At 62.2% G+C, this 17,354-nt stretch overlaps 1 protein-coding gene across 2 annotated transcripts; it reads left to right on the top strand.

The window, feature by feature from the left end:
* The first annotated feature begins 912 nt into the window (after positions 1-912).
* ARHGAP4 (Rho GTPase activating protein 4) lies at positions 913-17,343 on the top strand. 2 transcript variants are annotated; one of them, XM_080794699.1, is made up of 22 exons: positions 913-1,077; positions 5,458-5,665; positions 5,745-5,907; positions 6,042-6,104; positions 6,374-6,556; positions 7,256-7,384; positions 7,468-7,689; positions 11,817-11,918; positions 12,023-12,214; positions 12,310-12,394; positions 12,557-12,584; positions 12,826-12,928; positions 13,683-13,743; positions 13,846-13,923; positions 14,015-14,149; positions 14,254-14,359; positions 14,452-14,685; positions 14,772-14,845; positions 14,933-15,116; positions 15,246-15,338; positions 15,610-15,724; positions 16,801-17,343. In XM_080794699.1, exons 1-22 carry the CDS (start codon positions 1,011-1,013, stop codon positions 17,029-17,031), a joined length of 2,856 nt encoding a protein of 951 aa, XP_080650825.1. In that variant the 5' UTR covers positions 913-1,010; the 3' UTR covers positions 17,032-17,343. The 2 variants fall into 2 exon arrangements, with proteins under 2 accessions (XP_080650825.1, XP_080650826.1); XM_080794700.1 differs by lacking the exon at positions 15,610-15,724 and having other exon boundaries at positions 16,801-17,341.
* The last annotated feature ends 11 nt before the right edge of the window (positions 17,344-17,354 follow it).

Raw genomic sequence — 17,354 nt, 5'->3', positions numbered from 1 at the left:
TGGCCGCGCGCAGCTTGCCTTCTCAGTTCAACGGAGAAAATCCATTGCCTTTTGGCTCCGGGTTGGTAGAGGCTGGTAGAGGGAGATCCAGCACTCCTGGATAAGGGAGGCCCCAAGATTTGTCCCCAGGCTTGTTAAGACCTTACACTGAGGGGGGAAGAGGAAGGCTGAACCCCCAGCCCCAAGCCTAAGGGCAGGTGCAAGCGACAGCGGAAAGAAGGCAGAAGAGTCTCTTCCGGCAGCAGGAAGTGGTAGGAAGTGGTAACTACCTATGGGGAAATGAGGCTTGTTCCTCCCTATGGGGTTGAGCAGAAGGGGAACCTTAGCCAAACCCTGCTCTCCCTGCAAGGAGGGGGCCTGAGGGAGCAATGGCGCTGACTTTCCTTCGCCACCCCCGACCCCGCCCTTCCCCGGGAACTTCCCACCGGGCTCTCCAGTCTCCTTGTGTGCTTATCTCTCAGGGCTGTGACTGGGGATGTGTGGGTTCCATCTGATGTCCTGGGGGTCGAGGGGGTAGCAGGCGACCCAGGGGAGTCCAGGGCCCGGAGCAGCCATAGTATCACTGCCTACTGGCTTTCAGGACTCAAGGCCATGCTGTGAAGGGTGGGGTTTGGCAGTGGTGACCCGACGACCTTCTGCGGGGGGGCGGGGGGGTGTGGTGGTGGGACAACGGCAGCGGGCAGCGGGAGGGTGCCAGCTTGAGGGCCACGTCGAGGCTCTCACACAGGCCCTGGCGGCTTGGCCGCTGAGCGCGGGGCACAGGCGGCCCGGGTGTGTGCCGAGCGCCCAGCAGGAGGGGGCGGCAGGGTCCGGCCGCCGGGGGACCCCGCCTGAAAGCCCTCCCGGGCCAGTGCCGGGCCGGGGCCCGCCCCTCCCCCCCGAGCCGCGCTGGGGGCGGGGCGGGGCGGGGCCGGCGGGGGTGCGGGCTGCAGAGCCCCAGGTCCCCGCGCCGGGCCCGCTCGCGGCCGCGTGGGAGAAGTGGGGCTCGACGGCGCGGCCGCCCGGAAGCCATGGCCGCGCACGGGAAGCTGCGCCGGGAGCGGGGGCTGCAGGCCGAGTACGAGGCGCAAGTGAAAGGTGAGAGGGCGTTGGGCGCTCCCGGCCCGGGGGCCTGCCGAGCTCCCCCCCCCGCCCCCCCCCCGCCCCCGAGGTCGTGAGGGAGCCGGAAAAGGCCCGCTGCTGGCCCAGGGCCCCGCTGCTCCTCCCCTCCCCCACCCCACCCCCAGCGACCTCCGGAGGGGCTTGAGGGAGGGAGCCCGCGCCGACCCCCGACCCCCCGACCCCGACCCCGACCCCGACCCCGACCCCAAGCCCTTTGCCCGCTTCTCCGAGCCCCTTCGGTCTCAGCTGAGCCCCTTCGGAATCAGCTGCGGACCGTTTCCCCTTGCGTCCTCCCTCCCCTCCTTTGGTTGCTCTGCCCTCCTTGGTTCTCCCTGCATCTACCCCAAGAGCCCGAGTGAGGGAAGGGGGCCCCCAGGGGCCCCCAGAAAGTGGCATTCTAGCCAGAGTGAAATCGAGCACCTTTGTTTTGCCGAGGAGGTCCAGGTAGGGGAGTGTGAGTGCCTGGAAGCAGTTCCTGTGCTCTCTTTTGGACGTGGGGGCCGCTGCCTCTGGGTCATGCCGGCCCGGTGGGTGGGTGTCAGCCGTAGAGCTTTGGCAGGGCCAGCTTGGATACCTTCTGAGGGTCGACCTCCTTGGGTTCTGAAAAACACTTGTGCAAATCACGTGCAAATCAGCTTTCAGATTCTTAGTGGACCCCTTCTGCCTGTCTTACCCAGGGTGGTCCAAGTGCCAGCAGCTGGGACCATAATGTTTCCCCGAGTCTTCAGATGTGTGACCCCCATATATCACTCTTAATTGACCCGTTTTACCGGTGAAGGAAACCGAAACTCTGGGAGAAGTGCCTTGCACACAGTCACACGGCAATAAAAACCCTTGGGAGGGAGAAGGAAATGATCCTTGAAGTTCCTTTCCACCCAGAGATGCAGATTCTTTTTATTTTTTTTTAAGATTTTATTTATTTATTTATTTGACAGAGAGAGAGAGAGAGAGAGAGAGAGACAGACAGACAACAGAGAGAACACAAGCAGGGGGAGTGGGAGAGGGAGAAGCAGGCTCCCCACCAAGCAGGGAGCTGGATGCGGGGCTCGATCCCAGGACCCGGGGATCATGACCTGAGCCAAAGGCAGACCCTTAACCGACTGAGCGGCGCCCTGAGATGCAGGTTCTACCATAACTATCCAATGTGAACAATTTACACCAAAAAGTATGCCTGAGTCCTTCCCGCCGCACCCCCCCGTCTGGGAAAGGTGGCCTGATGGCCGAGCCAGCTTGAAGTGACTTTGTGCAGGGTGAGACCCGCCTTGCCTTCCTCGTTTCTCAGGTGGAGATAATGACCCCCATCCTGCTTCCCCCGAATGTCAGGAAGCTGAAGGACAGTCAGCAAATACAGACCAGTTAACTCGCACTGAGACATTGGGACTGTGGGCCGGGCTGTCCCTACAGCCTGTCCCTTGCCTGCTCTGGGTCTCCAGTGCCTTTACCTTCCACTTCCTCCCCCCCCCCCCCCCAGAACTTGTCACCATACTAAAACCCCAGATCGCGGTCTTGACACCCTAAATTCTGAAAGGTCAGCGTAGTCGTGGTTTCTGTGGCCATCTTCTCTTTTGCTCTATTTGTCAGCAGAAGTGAGACCGTAGGCCTCGCTCGCAGGAAGTGTTGCTGGGGCCCAGGCCCCGGCTTGGCGATGCAAGCATGTGTGGACCCCATCCTTCCTTCGGACAGATGTTTCACATGCGTGTCTTCTGTCCCAGGCCCCGGGAATATGGTGCTGGGCAAGAGAACCTGCCACTGCCCTTGGGGGGCCCACAGGTCCTGCGGGGGAGACACACGGCAAACAACCCCTACCACAATCACGTTCGAATAGGACGGCAACCACTGTAGAGGGAAGGCACAGCGGTCCAGAAAGGGGGCGGGAGGAGGGCCAGACCTGGTTAGCGGGGAGGTCAGGGAAGGCTTGGCAATGAGCATGTTCGCGCTGAGATCTGAGAGCCGGAAAGTGACAGCCTGGAGGCTGGGGGCCAAGCCCCAGTCACGGATCTTCTAGACACCAGCCATGGTGCGGTGCAGGTTCCCGCCGACGCACGGCTGTCCTACTCAGCTGTGTTCAGTTGCAGCTGGTCTCCGGGGAAAGCTGGCTCTGCGAGGGCAGGGCAAACAGCAGAGGAGGGTGAGGTGAGCTGGGACATCTCACGTGTTTCTTAGGATGAAATGAGATGTGCTTTTGGCCCCAAATGTTACCCTGATTGGCCGAAGAACATCCAGATTGCAAGCGGCGTGCAGCCCGTCCACCTGGCCCGTGGAGCCGAGAGCCGGCCGCCGAGCCCGGCCTCAGATGTACAAGGAGACTCTGTCTCACCCAGCTCTGCCCTACTCCCCGCTGGTCTCAGTGTCAGGAAGCACCCCCCACCTCTGGTTTCTTTTTGCCCAGCTTGACCCCGCGCTGGAAGGAGAGCGCTCCTGTTTAGTAATTCCAGCGACAGCGCGACCACGGCCCCGTGCTGGGGGTGGGGGGCTGGGGCCAGGGGCTGGAGGACCTTGCTTGCAGCCGCATCTGGGAGAGGGATCCAGGGGCCGAGAACAGGAAGGGGACATTCTCCAGAGGGAGATTGGAGGAGGTGATGAGGACGCTGGGCACGCACCGCCCCTGGGGGCTGCCCCGTGCCCACAGCCCCCCGGAAGTCACCGGCAGGACAGAAGTGCCATTGGTCCCATCACTGAGCTGTTCACAGTGGGGTTCTTCCAGTGGACCCTGGGTCCTGGCCCTCCTCACCGCCTCCCAGGCCCGCTCCCGGGTCTGAGCCCTCACTATCTTCTGTCTGGACTGGTTCTGGGCCAGGCACTTTCTGTCTGTCGCCTGACCTCTGCCTGACCTCCCCACATGGTTTGGGTGCCGTGGCTTCTCTCTCCCTTGGGGCCAGCCCGACGGCCTTGCCTCACCACGGGCCTCTCACACGTCTCCGCTTTTTCCCCTGCCGCCACGCTGGCTCCAACAGCCTTCACCGTTTTCTTGGCCTAAACACTCTTCCCAAATGGTGGCACAGCCCCTGTCGCTTCCTTCACCTCCAGACCACCGGCTCCGAAGAGAACTCCTCCCGCCCCACCTCCAGCTCTGACATCACCTTGCTGTTTGCCTCCCCAGCCCCTTGCTCCTGGACATTCTAGTCTATACCTGCCCACTTGTGATCCGCTTGTTTTTTTTTTTTTAAATATTGTTTTTTTATTTGGGAGCTAGAGAGAGCATGAGTGGGGCGAGGAGCAGAGGGACAGGGACAAGCAGGCTTCCCGCTGAGCACAGATTCCCTGAGATCAGGACCCGAGCTGTTGAAGTCCGACGCTTACCTGACTGAGCCACCCAGATAACCCTGTCCCCTTGCCATCTGTACCGCCATTCCCATCCCATCATCATGAGGGGAAGCACTTGGTCAACCCTCTTTGCCTCTATATGTCCTTATCTCGAACATGCCCAGCACAGTCTACAGACAGGAGACATCCACTGCTGTCCCTCCCTGGGTGTGTCGGTGGAGATGAGTAAGCGGGCCACCTGTCGGCCAGAAGCCCAGTGTTATTGGCAGGGCTCCCTGGTGCCCACTTGGGCACCCTGCCGGTGGGGGGGTGCAAAAACGTTTGTAGCAGGTTACTTAAGCTTGTCATCCAGGCGGTTCTTCGCTTTCATGGGGAAAGCAGTGTTGCCAAATAAAGCCAGCGATAAGGTGTCAAAAGCCAGCAGCGCGAGGGCCCGGGGTGTGGCTCTCTGCGGGGAGGTGTGGGTGGGGGTGCCCTGTGGGTGGGTGATGGCGAGTGGAAACCAGGGGGCAGAAAACAGGCCAGCTCTCCCAGCCCCTTCACTTGTCAGCTCCAGCCAGCTTGCTCTGGCCCTTGGCCCTCCCCGTAGGGCCGCCCTTTCCCCCTGGGGGGCCAAGGGCAGGGTTCCTGGCCACTAAGGCCACAAGTTCACCGCAGCTTCGGCAGAATGCCACGGCAGCCTTGCCCCTACGCAGACCCGCAGACCCGTGTGTCTGGGTGTTTCAGCAGAGGCTACTCGGCCTGGGGTCCTGGGCACCCGGAAGGCAGGAAGTGGCTGGGCAAACAGCTCAGGGGCTTTCCAAGCACCAGGGAGCGATGGGAAGCCCAACTGAAAGGCACCTGGCTGGGGCCAGGGCGAGGTGGGGGCTGGGCCACTCTGTGTTCCCACCATCCCGAAGGACCCCCACCCTCCCGGGGCGCCCAGGCTCCCTCTCTCCCCAGAGCAGCCTAACCCGCTTCCCTTTAGCCTTGGCCCAGAGGTCCCTTTCCCCGGGGCCCAGCCTCCTTCTCCCCCTACCCCGGGGTGGTGGGGCGTCGTCCCCATCCCCCCCACGCCCCGGCCTGAGCTGCGGTCCCCCCCCCCCCCCGCAGAGATGCGCTGGCAGCTGGGCGAGCAGCTGCGCTGCCTGGAGCTGCAGGGCGAGCTGCGGCGGGAGCTGCTGCAGGAGCTGGCCGAGTTCCTGCGGCGGCGCGCCGAGGTGGAGCTGGAGTACTCCCGGGGCTTGGACAAGCTGGCCGAGCGCTTCTCCGGCCGCGGCGGCCGCCTTGGGGGCAGCAGCCGGGAGCACCAGAGCTTCCGGTAGGTCCTCGCGGGGCAGGAGGGGCCGCGGCCGAGCCCCAGGCCCCGTGCCCGGTCTGAGCGCCCCCCTCTGCCCCAGGAAGGAGCCGTCGCTCTTGTCTCCGGTGCACTGCTGGGCCGTGTTGCTGCAGCAGACGCGGCAGCAGAGCCGGGAGAGCGCCACCCTGGGCGAGGTGCTGGCCGGGCCCCTGGCCCAGCGCCTGAGTCACATCGCCGAGGATGTGGGGCGCCTGGTCAAAAAGGTGAGGCCTTTGCCCTGGGCCCGGGAGGTGCGGGTGGTCCCAGCCTCGGCGGGGGGGAGGGGGGCGGGGGGGCGGCAGGGGGCGGTGTCCGGCGGAGCTCCGAGGACCCTCACGCTCGGCCCCTCCACCCTCAGAGCAAGGATCTGGAGCAGCAGCTGCAGGAGGAGCTGCTGGAGGTGGTGTCGGAGCTGCAGACGGTGAGCCCGGGCTGGAGGGAGGCCCGGGGAGGGGGCCTCCAGGCGCCGCTCAAGGAAGAGGGTCCCGGGCCCAGCAGGGTCCCGGCTTTGGGGGACTGCAAGCACAGCCCCTTGTCCCCGTTCCTGGGCACAGGGCGGTGGGGCTAAGTGCCTCCGTGGGATCGGGTAGCTATCAGATCTGAATTCCCCACGGGCTGGGAGGAGGAGGGAGAGGGCTGGCTGTGGCCGTGGCCTTCAGCAGGGCAGCCCGGCCCCGGTCCTCCCCGCAGGCCAAGAAGACGTACCAGCTGTACCACACGGAGAGCATGAACGCCGAGGCGAAGCTCCGGGAAGCTGAGCGGCAGGAGGAGAAGCGGGCAGGCCGGAGCGCCACCGGCGCCCCCGCCGCGGCCACTGACGCAGGGCCCCTCCGCAAGAGCTCCCTCAAGAAGGGAGGGCGGCTGGTGGAAAAGGTGGGCCTGGAGGGCTCCTGTCTGTCTTCGAAGGCTCTGGTTCAAGGCTTTGTCCTTGGAATCCCTGGCCCTCGCTGGGGCCTGCTGGGAGGTGGTGCACGGAGGGAGAAAGCAGGGCCGGGGAGAGGAGAGTCACCGCCGTCTGGTAAGGCCGGGCCTAGGCCGCTCTGCTGGCTTTCAAGGGCTCCCTGTAGTGGGACTGGTAGATGCGGTGGGGGTTGTGGGGGGCAAGAGAACCGTCTTCCCCGTGCTCCCGCCTCTGCCCCACCCAGCTGGAGTGAAGAGAGGTTTGGTGCTGCCAAGGCGAGAAGCCTTTGCCCCGCCCACCCCTGCCTCACCTAGTGCTGCCAGGTCTCAGAGAGGCGAGAAGACACATAGGATGGGTGACTGGGGAGTGTGCACGGAGAGTTCGGGGTGGTCCCCGAGAGGCCAGGGAGGTGCCAAGCCCAGAGGAGCTGAGGCAGAACAGGGGTCACTGGCCCGCGATGGGAGGGTTTCTGCGTGGCAGGGTGGGGCAGAGAGGGGCAAGGGAGGACATTGGGATTTCTGGGCCACGTATCTTGGGCGGCCTGGGGGACATCCCGGTGCAGATGTCCGCATGGCGGGGGGTGGAGGTGGAGATTCCGCGGAAGGCCTGAGGCAGGGGTCGGCCGGCTGGCCGAGTCGGTGACCCTGCTGTACTTGCGCGGTCTTGAGCAGCGTCAGGCCAAGTTCTTGGAGCACAAACTCAAGTGCACCAAGGCGCGCAACGAGTACCTGCTCAGCCTGGCCAGTGTCAACGCCGCTGTCCGCAACTACTACTTACATGATGTCCTGGACCTCATGGATGTGAGTACTGCGGTGGGGGGCTGGGGGGGCGGGGGCCCAAGCCCGGGGGACCCGCCCGAGCCGCGTGCTTGCCTCCTCCCCAGTGCTGCGACACAGGCTTCCACGTAGCCCTGGCGCAGCTGCTCCGGAGTTACGTGGCAGCCGAGAGCCGCGCCCAAGTCTCCCACATGCAGGGCTTGGGCAGCCTGGAAGAGGCCGTGGAGGCCCTAGACCCTTCAGGGGACAAGACCAAGGTGCTGGAGGTGCATGCGGTCGCCTTCTGTCCGCCACAGCGTTTTGACTACCACCCCCACGAGGGAGATGAGGTGAGGGTCACCGTCCCCCAGGCAGGGACGCGAAGGGCTTTGCGTTCTCTGGTCTTCACTGTAAAGTGCTTGAGGCAAACGAACCCCACTTTGCTAAGGAGTCAGAGCTGCCAGACGCGGCTGATTTTTTGGCCCGTCATTCAATGGCCGCGAGGCAAACGGGCTCTCTGGAAGTTTTGCCGCGTGCGTTTGAAGCCTCAGCCAACGAACGCGCGCCTCCCCGCCACGGCACACACAGCAAAAATATCTCCGGCTGGATACCAGGTAGTCCGTGGGCATCCAGCTGTCCGTGTAGTCTTTGCCCAAATGCTCTGCATGTTTTAGACACTTCATAATGCCAAGCTGAAGGCGGATAAACCACACAAGCAGTGGAATGTAGCGTCTCTTCACTTGTCCCTGAGCTGCGTTTTTCCCCGGTTTGTCCAGACGGGCATTGTGGATGACAGGGGTTCCGCGGGGCTTTTAGAGAGATGACAAGCAGGCAGAGAGGCAGGCAGAGAGAGAGGGGGGAAGCAGGCTCCCCGCTGAGCAGAGATATGGGGCTCGATCCCAGGACCCTGAGATCGTGACCTGAGCCGAAGACAGAGGCTTAACCCATGGAGCCACCCGGGCACGCGAGCTTTTGGCTTTTTAATCGGTATTCTGATCCAAGTCGTAGTTGAAAAAGTCAAATGGTGCTCGAGGCTTACAATGGCCCATGGCAGTTCTGTGACTCACCCTTTCTGTTCCTGGTTCCACTCCCCAGGAACAGCCACTTCCCACTCATCTCGTAGCTGCAGTTTCTGGTGCTTGCCTCGCGGTGTTCGCATTGAACTTCCTTCCACAGCCGACGGGCCTCACAGGCCACCCTGCCACCGGGTCCTCTCCCTCCTCCCCCTCCTCTCCCAGGCAGTCTGGGACTTCGCTTGTCTGAAAATGCCCGTATTCTAGCCTTGAAATTGGTTGCTAATTTAGCTGGATATAGAATCTGGCGTTGACGATCAGTTTCTCTTCAACTGTGAAAGGCGACGCAGTCTGATCCTTAAGGATCCTTTTTCCTTCACGGGACTGGACCACCAGTGGGCACTGTGGGTTTAGAGTACTGTGGCCTTACATTTGGGGCTTATATTGTTCCTTTGATCGCTTCCTCCACCCCTGATTTTCTTTTCTCTCACTTTCAGGAATTCCTGTAATTGGATGTTGGACCTTGTGGGTTGATTCTCTAATTTTCGTAACCGTTCTCTTTCCTCTTTTCCCACCTCTATTCTTTTAGTTCTGCTGTCTTAGAGATTTCTTCAACTATCTCTTTCAATCCCTCATTGAAATTTTTTAAAATTTACTTTCGTAGTTTTTGTTTTGAAGCGTTCTATTCTGTTTTCCAAATTCCTATTTAAAATAACCCCTTCTCCTTGTTTTGTGGACATCATATTTCCTGAAATCATTCTGAAATGTTCATTTTTTGTTTTCTTGATGTTTTTCTCGGCTCTCTGCATTTTCTCTGTTTTCTTACAGTTAAAAAAAGAAAAGAGCGGGGCACCTGGGTGGCTCAGTGGGTTAAAGCCTCTGCCTTCGGCTCGGGTCATGATCTCAGGGTCCTGGGATTGAGCCCCGTGTCGGGCTCTCTGCTCAGCGGGGAGCCTGCTTCCCTTCCACTCTCTCTGCCTGCCTCTCTGCCTACTTGTGATCTCTGTCTGTCAAATAAATAAATAAAATCTTTAAAAAAAAAAAAAAAAAAAAAAAGAAAAGAGCTCACTTTCGTCTTTCTCCCTCAAATGGCTGGCGATTCTTGGTCATGAGGTCATATTTTTTTTATAAGATTTTATTTATTTATTTGACAGAGAGAGACACAGAAAGAGAAGGAACACAAGCAGGGGGAGTGGGAGAGGGAAAAGCAGGCTTCCTGCCAAGCAGGGAGCCCGATGTGGGCCTCAATCCCAGGACCCTGAGATCACGACCTGAGCCGAAGGCAGATGCTTAACGACTAAGCCACCCAGGCGTCCCTCATGAGGTCATATTTAAGAGGAGGCTGACAGGTAGATTAGATGAGATAGCGGATGTGCATGAGCAGAGCTCATCAACGGGGTGGGGGAGCTTTTCCGTCAGGGACTCAGACCATTGCTTTGAGGGAGACACCCATGGTGGGGAGCTTGGGGCGTCCTGGTAAGAGGGTGCTAGGAAGGACTAGTGGGATTTGGGGGAGGGACTTGGCTCTGGCTCTGGCCTAGATACTGTCGGGAAGCCAGGGCAACTCTGATTGGATGTCTTCGGGAATCTTATCTAGAAGGCAGGAGGTGGGGGGTGGGGGGTGCAGGGAGGCTAAAGCAGCAGACATTCTTATTAGCCTGAACAGAGGGAGGTTTGCATATTTCTGTGACTTGGACAAAATTCTTGTTTTTGTCTCCACTCGGATGTGATTATAAGGTGTTCTTGTTTTTGTTGTCAGCCCTCCTGGTCACAGAGTGACCTTGTCTGATGCTGATGCTCTGTGACACTCCTTATGTTCGGTAGGATAACAGCATGTCCCATCTGGGCGGCTCCAGATGGCAGTGGCTGCTTGCTTCTTTCTCATCGGTAGGAAGTTTTGTCCCCTTCTTTAGCTGTGACTAGTGTCCCTAAGTCCAGAATCCCTCTGATTTATCCTTTCCAGAGGCCGAATCTCTAGTTTTCTGCTAACCGTATGGGTCTGGGGGGAGAGTCTTCTAATGTTAATGTCTCCTAGAACTTGGAGAGACTTTTCTTTCTTTCTTTTTTTTACAATTCTGGTCAAACACACATGAGATTTACCATTTCATATAAGGACTTCTTAAAAATTTTGTAGCCAGTGTGGGGCTTGAACTCAGACCCTGAGACCAAGAGTTGCACGCTCTACTGACTGAGCCAGCCGGATGCCCCAATTTAACCATTTTTAAGTGTGATGTTCAGTGACGTTAAGCACATGTCACATCTTCCCAAACTAAAACTCTGTCCGCGGGAGACACTTGCTCCCCCTCCCCACAGCCCCCCAGCACCCCCCGTCCTACTTTCTTTCTCTCTGAATCTAGCTCACTGTCGCGAGTGGACTCATACTGTATTTGTCTCTTGTCATTTGCTAGTGGTGCTCGGCCTAGTGTCCTCCAGGCTCCTGGATGTCGCAGCCTGTGACAGGCTCTTCCATTCTAAGGCGGAAAATCATGGCCTTGTATGGACAGAGTGCATTTGCTTCTCCATTCATCCGTTGGTGGACACTTGGGTTGCTTCCTGCTTTGGGCTGCTGTGCACGCAAGTGTGCAAATCTTTCACTTCTATGGCATCTCCACTGCCGGCCTCGCTGCACCCCACCCCCCGGCATCCCCATGACCTAGGCCTTCCTGCACCCCTTTCCGGTGGGGCTTGCAGAGGACAGAGAGCAGGGCCGTTCAGCAAAGTCTTAGCTCTCCATTTGAACTTGATGTCAGTGTCAGAGTTCTCAAAGTGGTTAACGTTCGAAGGAGAGGCATTCCTCTTCCTCACTTCCTAAAGCCGGTCTCCCCCCACCCCCCACTCTGCCCACAGGGCAAGCGGCTCGAAGGCTCACATTTTGCTACAGGGAACCTATTTCTGCCTGATCAGAATGAGGCATTTTTCTAGCTAGGCTCTCCGTCTTCTGTCTCACACCCCAGCCCTCCTGACCACATTTTTAAAAAATGATCAGCTCCTTTATTGAGGTGTACCATATAATCTGCCCATTTAAAGCATACAATTCCACAGGTTTTAGAATCTTCGCCGAGTTACGCAACCATCACCACTCTCTCATTGCCAAACACGTTCACCCCCCAAAAGAAACCCTGGACCCCAGAAGCAGTCACTCCCCACCCCTCCCCCATTCCCCACACCCCCTCATCTGATAGGCATTGGGCTCGCTTCTGTCTTGGGGCCGTTAGGAGTAGCACTGCTGTGAGTGTCTGTACGCTGGTGTGCGCGGGCGTGGATGAGCCCGTTCCTCTCGGGGAGAACCGGGTATGTTACGTGTCAAGGACCAGGGCTCCTGGACGGCAGCTGCTGCGGCAGCGGAAACGCGCATGCTGTCCTCAGGCCCAGAGGCCTCGGTGCCCACTGCCCAGCCCAGCGCCACGCCTGAGCTTCATGGCCCCAGGCTCAGCCCTCAGTGCCCCGCACACCGCCCCGCACAGGTGGCTGAGATCCGGCTGGAGATGGAGCTGCGGGACGAGATTCTGCCCAGAGCCCAGAATATCCAGAGCCGCCTGGACCGACAGACCATCGAGACGGAGGAGGTAGGAATGCCTCGGCTCGGGGTGGGGACCGGGACCTGGAGACACGGAGCCAAGTGGCCATGGCCTCCCCTGCCCCTTCCTTCTGTCCCTCGCTTGTGCCCCAGGTGAGCAAGACCCTGAAGGCCACGCTGCAGGTCCTGCTGGAGGCGGCGGCGGCGGAAGACGGGGACGCGCTCGACTCCCTCCAAGCCAGCCCCTCCACCGAGTCCCTCAAGTCCACCAGCTCAGATGCGGGGGTGCGGCAGGCCGGCCGCAGGCGGGGCCAGCAGCAGGAGACCGAGACCTTCTACATCACGGTGGGGAGGGGACAGCGGTGGGGGGGGCAGGGGCGGGCCGCAGGGAGGGCCCAGAGCTGGGATTCCAATTTCGGACTCTTCTTCGGGCTCCCCAGAAACTGCAGGAGTACCTGAGCGGGCGAAGCGTCCTCGCCAAGCTGCAGGCCAAGCATGAGAAGCTGCAGGAGGCCATTCAGCGAGGTGGGCCCCCCTTCTGGTCCTGGGCTGCTCCCTCCCCACCCCCTGGGCCCGCAGTGGCTCCTGCCCTCAGCTCTCCTGCCTGGGGCCCCCACCCAGCCCACGTTCCTCTCTGCCAGCCTTTCTTTCGGACCTGCAAAGCGCACCACTGTTTTCTACCCCCAGGTGACAAGGATGAGCAGGACGTGTCTTGGTGAGTTCCCGCTGCGTGCGGGCCCGTGTGTTCTCAGGGGTGGCTTCTACAGGGACCAAGCCGCCATGGCCCCATGTACCCTCTCCTTGGGGCCCAGCTCTGCTGCTCATCGTTCTGTGGCCCAGTGGGTTCTAGACCGACTCGTGGGCTCCAGGGCCCTGCTTGGCTGGGCTCCGGCAGGGGTGGGGGGCGTCCTCTTCTCCGTACCCCTCCCCTCAGAGCCAGCTGCCGTCCGCTACAGGGCCCAGTACACACAGAGAAAACAGCAGAAGAGCCGCCGCCCCCGCCCCAGCTCCCAGTATAACCAGAAGCTCTTCGGGGGGGACATGGAGAAGTTTATCCAGGTACTGGCTCCGGCTCACGCTCCAGCCAAGTGCAGGCCCCGCCCTGCCTTTTGGCTTCCCTCCAGCCCAGCTGCCCATGACCCCAGTGGCCTCCATTGTCGACAACTGGTCGACCAACCCCTCCTGCACGGGCCTCTGTCAGGCCTGCCCCGACTGCAGGGAACATCCTTCACTTAGCACCAGGCGTCTACCGAGGGGCACCCGTGGGGCTCAGTGGGTGAAGCGCTGCCTTTGGTTCGGGTCACGGTCTTGGGGTCCTGGGATCGGGGCCCACGTCGGGCTCCCTGCTCGGCAGGGAGTCTGCTTCTCCCTCTCCCAGCCTCCCGCTTGTGTGCGCGCGCTCTCTCGCTCTCTGCCCATCTCTCTCTTTCACAAATAAGTAAATAAAACATTTAAAATCAAATAAAAAAAAACAACCCAGGCCTCGACAGAAAGCCTCAGGCAGGAGCGCGTGAGGAGGAATCCCATAAAGCTCTGGCTGGCGCGCCCCTGGGAGTCCTAGGCGGCGGAGCGAGGGAAGCGAGAAGGGTCTGAAAAGAAGAAACAGCGGGAGCGTTTTTGCGATGTGCCCACGCGCTGCGGGTGGTTCATTTAAGAGTTTGGCAGTGTCAGTGGACTCGAGGTTGGTTGGGGCGAGTCTCACAAACCACGTGGCAGGCCGCATTGCCAATAACCATCGTGGCTTGTTTAGAGAAGATACAAGGGAGCCAGTGACAAGGAGGGACCGTAGTGTGAGCCCCCTCTCTGTCCCCAGAGCTCAGGCCAGCCCGTGCCGCTGGTGGTGGAGAGCTGTGTCCGCTTCATCAACCTGAATGGTAAGCAAGACCCGGGCCTCCCTGCTGCCCGCCCAGCACCCAACCCCCCAGGCGCTGGGGAGGGGACCCGGCCGGCACCCACCGGCTCTCCTCCTCCCCCAGGGCTGCAGCACGAGGGCATCTTCCGGGTGTCAGGTGCCCAGCCCCGGGTCTCAGAGATCCGTGACGCTTTCGAGAGAGGTAGGGGACCGGCCGGACGGGGTAGGGGCGGGCGGAGGGGCGACAGCCGGAGCTGGTGCCATCGGCCTCCTGCGCCCTGCGTCACCCCTAGGGGAGGACCCACTGGTGGAAGGCTGCACACCCCACGACCTGGACGCGGTGGCAGGGGTCCTGAAGCTCTACTTCCGGAGCCTGGACCCCCCACTCTTCCCTCCGGACCTATTCGGAGAGCTGCTGGCCTCGGCAGGTGAGGCTCAGGCGTGAGGCGTCCTGGCGGGGGCGGGGGCCACTGCCCTGTGGCCAGGGCCTCACTCCCGCGCTTCTCTCCCCCGGGCGCGGCCTGGGCTGCAGAGCTGGAGGCTGTGGCTGAGCGGGTGGACCACGCGGGCCGCCTCCTGACCCAGCTGCCCGCGCCGGTGCTGGTCGTCCTGCGCTACCTCTTCACCTTCCTCAACCAGTGAGTGTGCTCTGGGGGACAAGGAGGGCTGTGGGGGGCGCGGGGCACAGCCGGCGGGGCGCTCGCTGCCTGTGACCCGCGTGTGCCCCCAGCCTGGCGCAGTACAGCGACGAGAACATGATGGACCCCTACAACCTGGCCGTGTGCTTCGGGCCGACGCTGCTGCCGGTGCCCGCCGGGCAGGACCCAGTAGCCTTGCAGGGCCGCGTGAACCAGCTGGTGCAGACCCTCATCGTGCAGCCGTCGCGGGTTTTCCCGCCCCTGGCCACGCTGCCGGGCCCGATCTATGAGAAGTGCATGGCACCGCCCTCCTCCAGCTGTCTGGGGTATGCTCTCTGTGTGCAGGGCCTGGGGGGACGGTGCGGCAGAGGGGATCCCCCTCATCCACGCAGATGCCTCGCTCTGACCTCAGGGATGCCCAGCTGGAGGGCCTGGCTGGGGAGAACGAGCCGGAGCTGGAAGCCGGGACCGCGGCCCAGGAGGATGGTGAGGAGGGGGGAGGAGGAGGTGCGGATCCCTGACCCCCCTGGGTGTGCCCTCCGCCTCCCAGCTCCACCCCCCTTTTCTCCGCAGACCTGGAGGGGGTCGTGGAGGCCGTGGCCTGCTTTGCCTACACGGGCCGCACAGCCCAGGAGCTAAGCTTTCAGCGTGGAGACGTGCTGCGGCTGCACGAGCGGGCCTCGGGCGACTGGTGGCGGGGCGAGTGTGCGGGCGCCCGGGGACTCATCCCGCACAAGTACATCACGCTGCCCGGGAGGTGAGTGAGTCCCAGCTTCCCTAGGCCTAGGGCAGCCTAGACCACTTCGGGCCAGCCCTGAGAGCCCGCTGGCCCCCAGAGCCTGCCCCGGGAATGAGCACTTTCTGCGGGCCGTCTCTCTGACCCTAGTGCAGAGAAGCACACGGCGGCCCAGGGGCCGCAGGCCGCAGGGGAGCCGGTGAGCAGTCCAGAGGTCCTCCTGGCCATGGAGTCCATCCATCGGTGAGTGAGGGAAGGATGGTCCCTCGGGAAGAGTCGTTTCGGTGGCCCCACTCACCCACCTCGGCCTGAGCACTGCTGCTAGGGAGCCAGGCCCGTGCCAGGCAAAGGTGTGGGGCCGAGTCAGAAGGGGCTGGGGTCTGGCTTAGGCCACGTGGAGAGGGTCTCGGCTGGGGGACAGTTGTCCGTGAGGGACACCAAAGGACAGAATGGACCCGCTGGGCCAGCCTCACTGTCCCTCCTCCCTTGGCCACGCCCTGTCTGTACCCTGCAGGCCAGAGCCATGCACCCCACCCGAGGCCCCACTGGGCACCCCCGGGGGTCCCTCTGGGCACAGACGCCACTGTTTGGTCCCTACCTCCCCGGAGCGATATGTGGAGGTAGACAAGGTGAGAGCCAGGAGTGGGTGTGTGGCAGATAGTGGGGATGGGGGGGGTACTTCTCTTGGGGGGGGGTCTCTACCTCCCCCTTAGGAACCAAACTCTTTCTTCCTGAGGTTCAAGTCTGCCCTTCCTGGCCTCAGACCAGCTGGCGGGGCCCAGCCCGGGGAGGGACAGGCCGGCAGGGGTGTGAGCCCAGAGGGAAGGATGATCCCCAAAGCAGAGTGGAGGGGGACCTGGGGGCTCATGCAGGAAGTGGCAAGCGGGAGTGCCAGGCAGGCACTCGGTGGCCAAGGAGGACAAAAGGGACAGGCTGAGGAGACGGACAGATGGAGTGGGTAGCTGGCTAGGGAGAGAATGGGTGCTGGACATGGCCCCGGCCGGGGGGTAGCCGGGGGAGACCCGGCTCGCTGCTCCCACGGGCCTAGCACATGTGCTTTCGGGCTCCCGGCGAGTGGAAGCCCTCGGGATAGTGGGAACTGGATGAAAGAGCCCGAGAGCACGCGGCGCGCCAGCTGTGGCCCAGCGGCTGGGCCTAGGGGTCGGGGGACCAGGGGCTGACCTAGGCCACACGGACTCTCATGCCAGGGAAGCAGGGGTCTGGTGGTGGGTGGGGGAGGGAGAGGCGAGGGGGAGGGGAGGCAGGTGGCAGGCAGGGCCGGGGGGGGGTTGCAGGGGGACACCCACCGGAGAGGCTCCGGCATGCTGGTGGTCCCTGGGGCCGAGGTGCGGCTGTGATCCCAGCCATGGCGAGAGTAGGTATGAGAAGGGGGGGGGATATATTGCTGTCCCCAGAGGAGGCTGTGACAATCACACCGAGAGTGGCAGGAGGGAAACCAGACAGGGAGGGAGGGGCGGCAGCTTGGGGGCCAACGGAGAGGAGGGGTGTGGTGACAGGAAGGTGGCCAAGGGCTTTGGTTTCGGAATGAGAAAGAGTTTGAGTGGACGCTTGGGCGGCAGAGGGAGGAAGGCCCCCCCCGCTCCTGGCTCGGGGGGGCGAGCCCCTGACCGGGGATGGGAGAAAGAGCTGGCTACGTTAGGGGAGGCCCTCACCAGATGTCCTCGCTCTCTCTTCTCCCCTTTAGGCCGTGGCCCAGACCATGGACTCCGTGTTTAAGGAGCTCTTGGGAAAGACCTCCGCCCGCCAAGGCCTTGGGCCGGCGGCCACCTGCTCCCCTGGCCCCGGGCCCTGCAGCCTGAAGCCTCCGGCCTGCGGCCGCCTCGGCAAGAACAAAGTCCTCTCCCGGGGTTCCGGGGTCCTGGCGTCCCCCTCGGCGTCCCGTCCCCAGAGCCCGGAGTCGCCCCTTAAGCACTGAGGTGCTGCCAGCTTCTCCCCGGCTCCGTGCAGCCAGTGCTGGGGCTCCCGCCCTGGGCCCTCCGGCCCTTCGCAGAGGAGGGTCCAGCTGCCCAGAGGTGGCCCCGCCTGCTCCAGGCCCGGCTCGGGCCCCTGGGGAGGCCGAGGAGGGAGGAGGCTGGGGGCGGGCCCCTCCGTGGCTTTTCGGTGAGGGCTTGTCCACGAGCTGCTTGGTGGGCGCCAGGGCCTGCGTCTGCCTCGCCCGGAGTGCAGTGCCGGTGGGGGCTGGCAGGCGGCGGCTGCCATTCATAAAGGCCTGTGCACTGACTCCCCACGCGAGCCAGT

The sequence above is a fragment of the Martes martes genome (assembly GCF_963455335.1).
Source record: "Martes martes genome assembly, chromosome: X".
Classification (NCBI taxonomy): domain Eukaryota; kingdom Metazoa; phylum Chordata; class Mammalia; order Carnivora; family Mustelidae; genus Martes; species Martes martes.
Note: the sequence above shows the minus strand (reverse complement) of the source record. Positions and strands in the feature narration are given on the sequence as shown.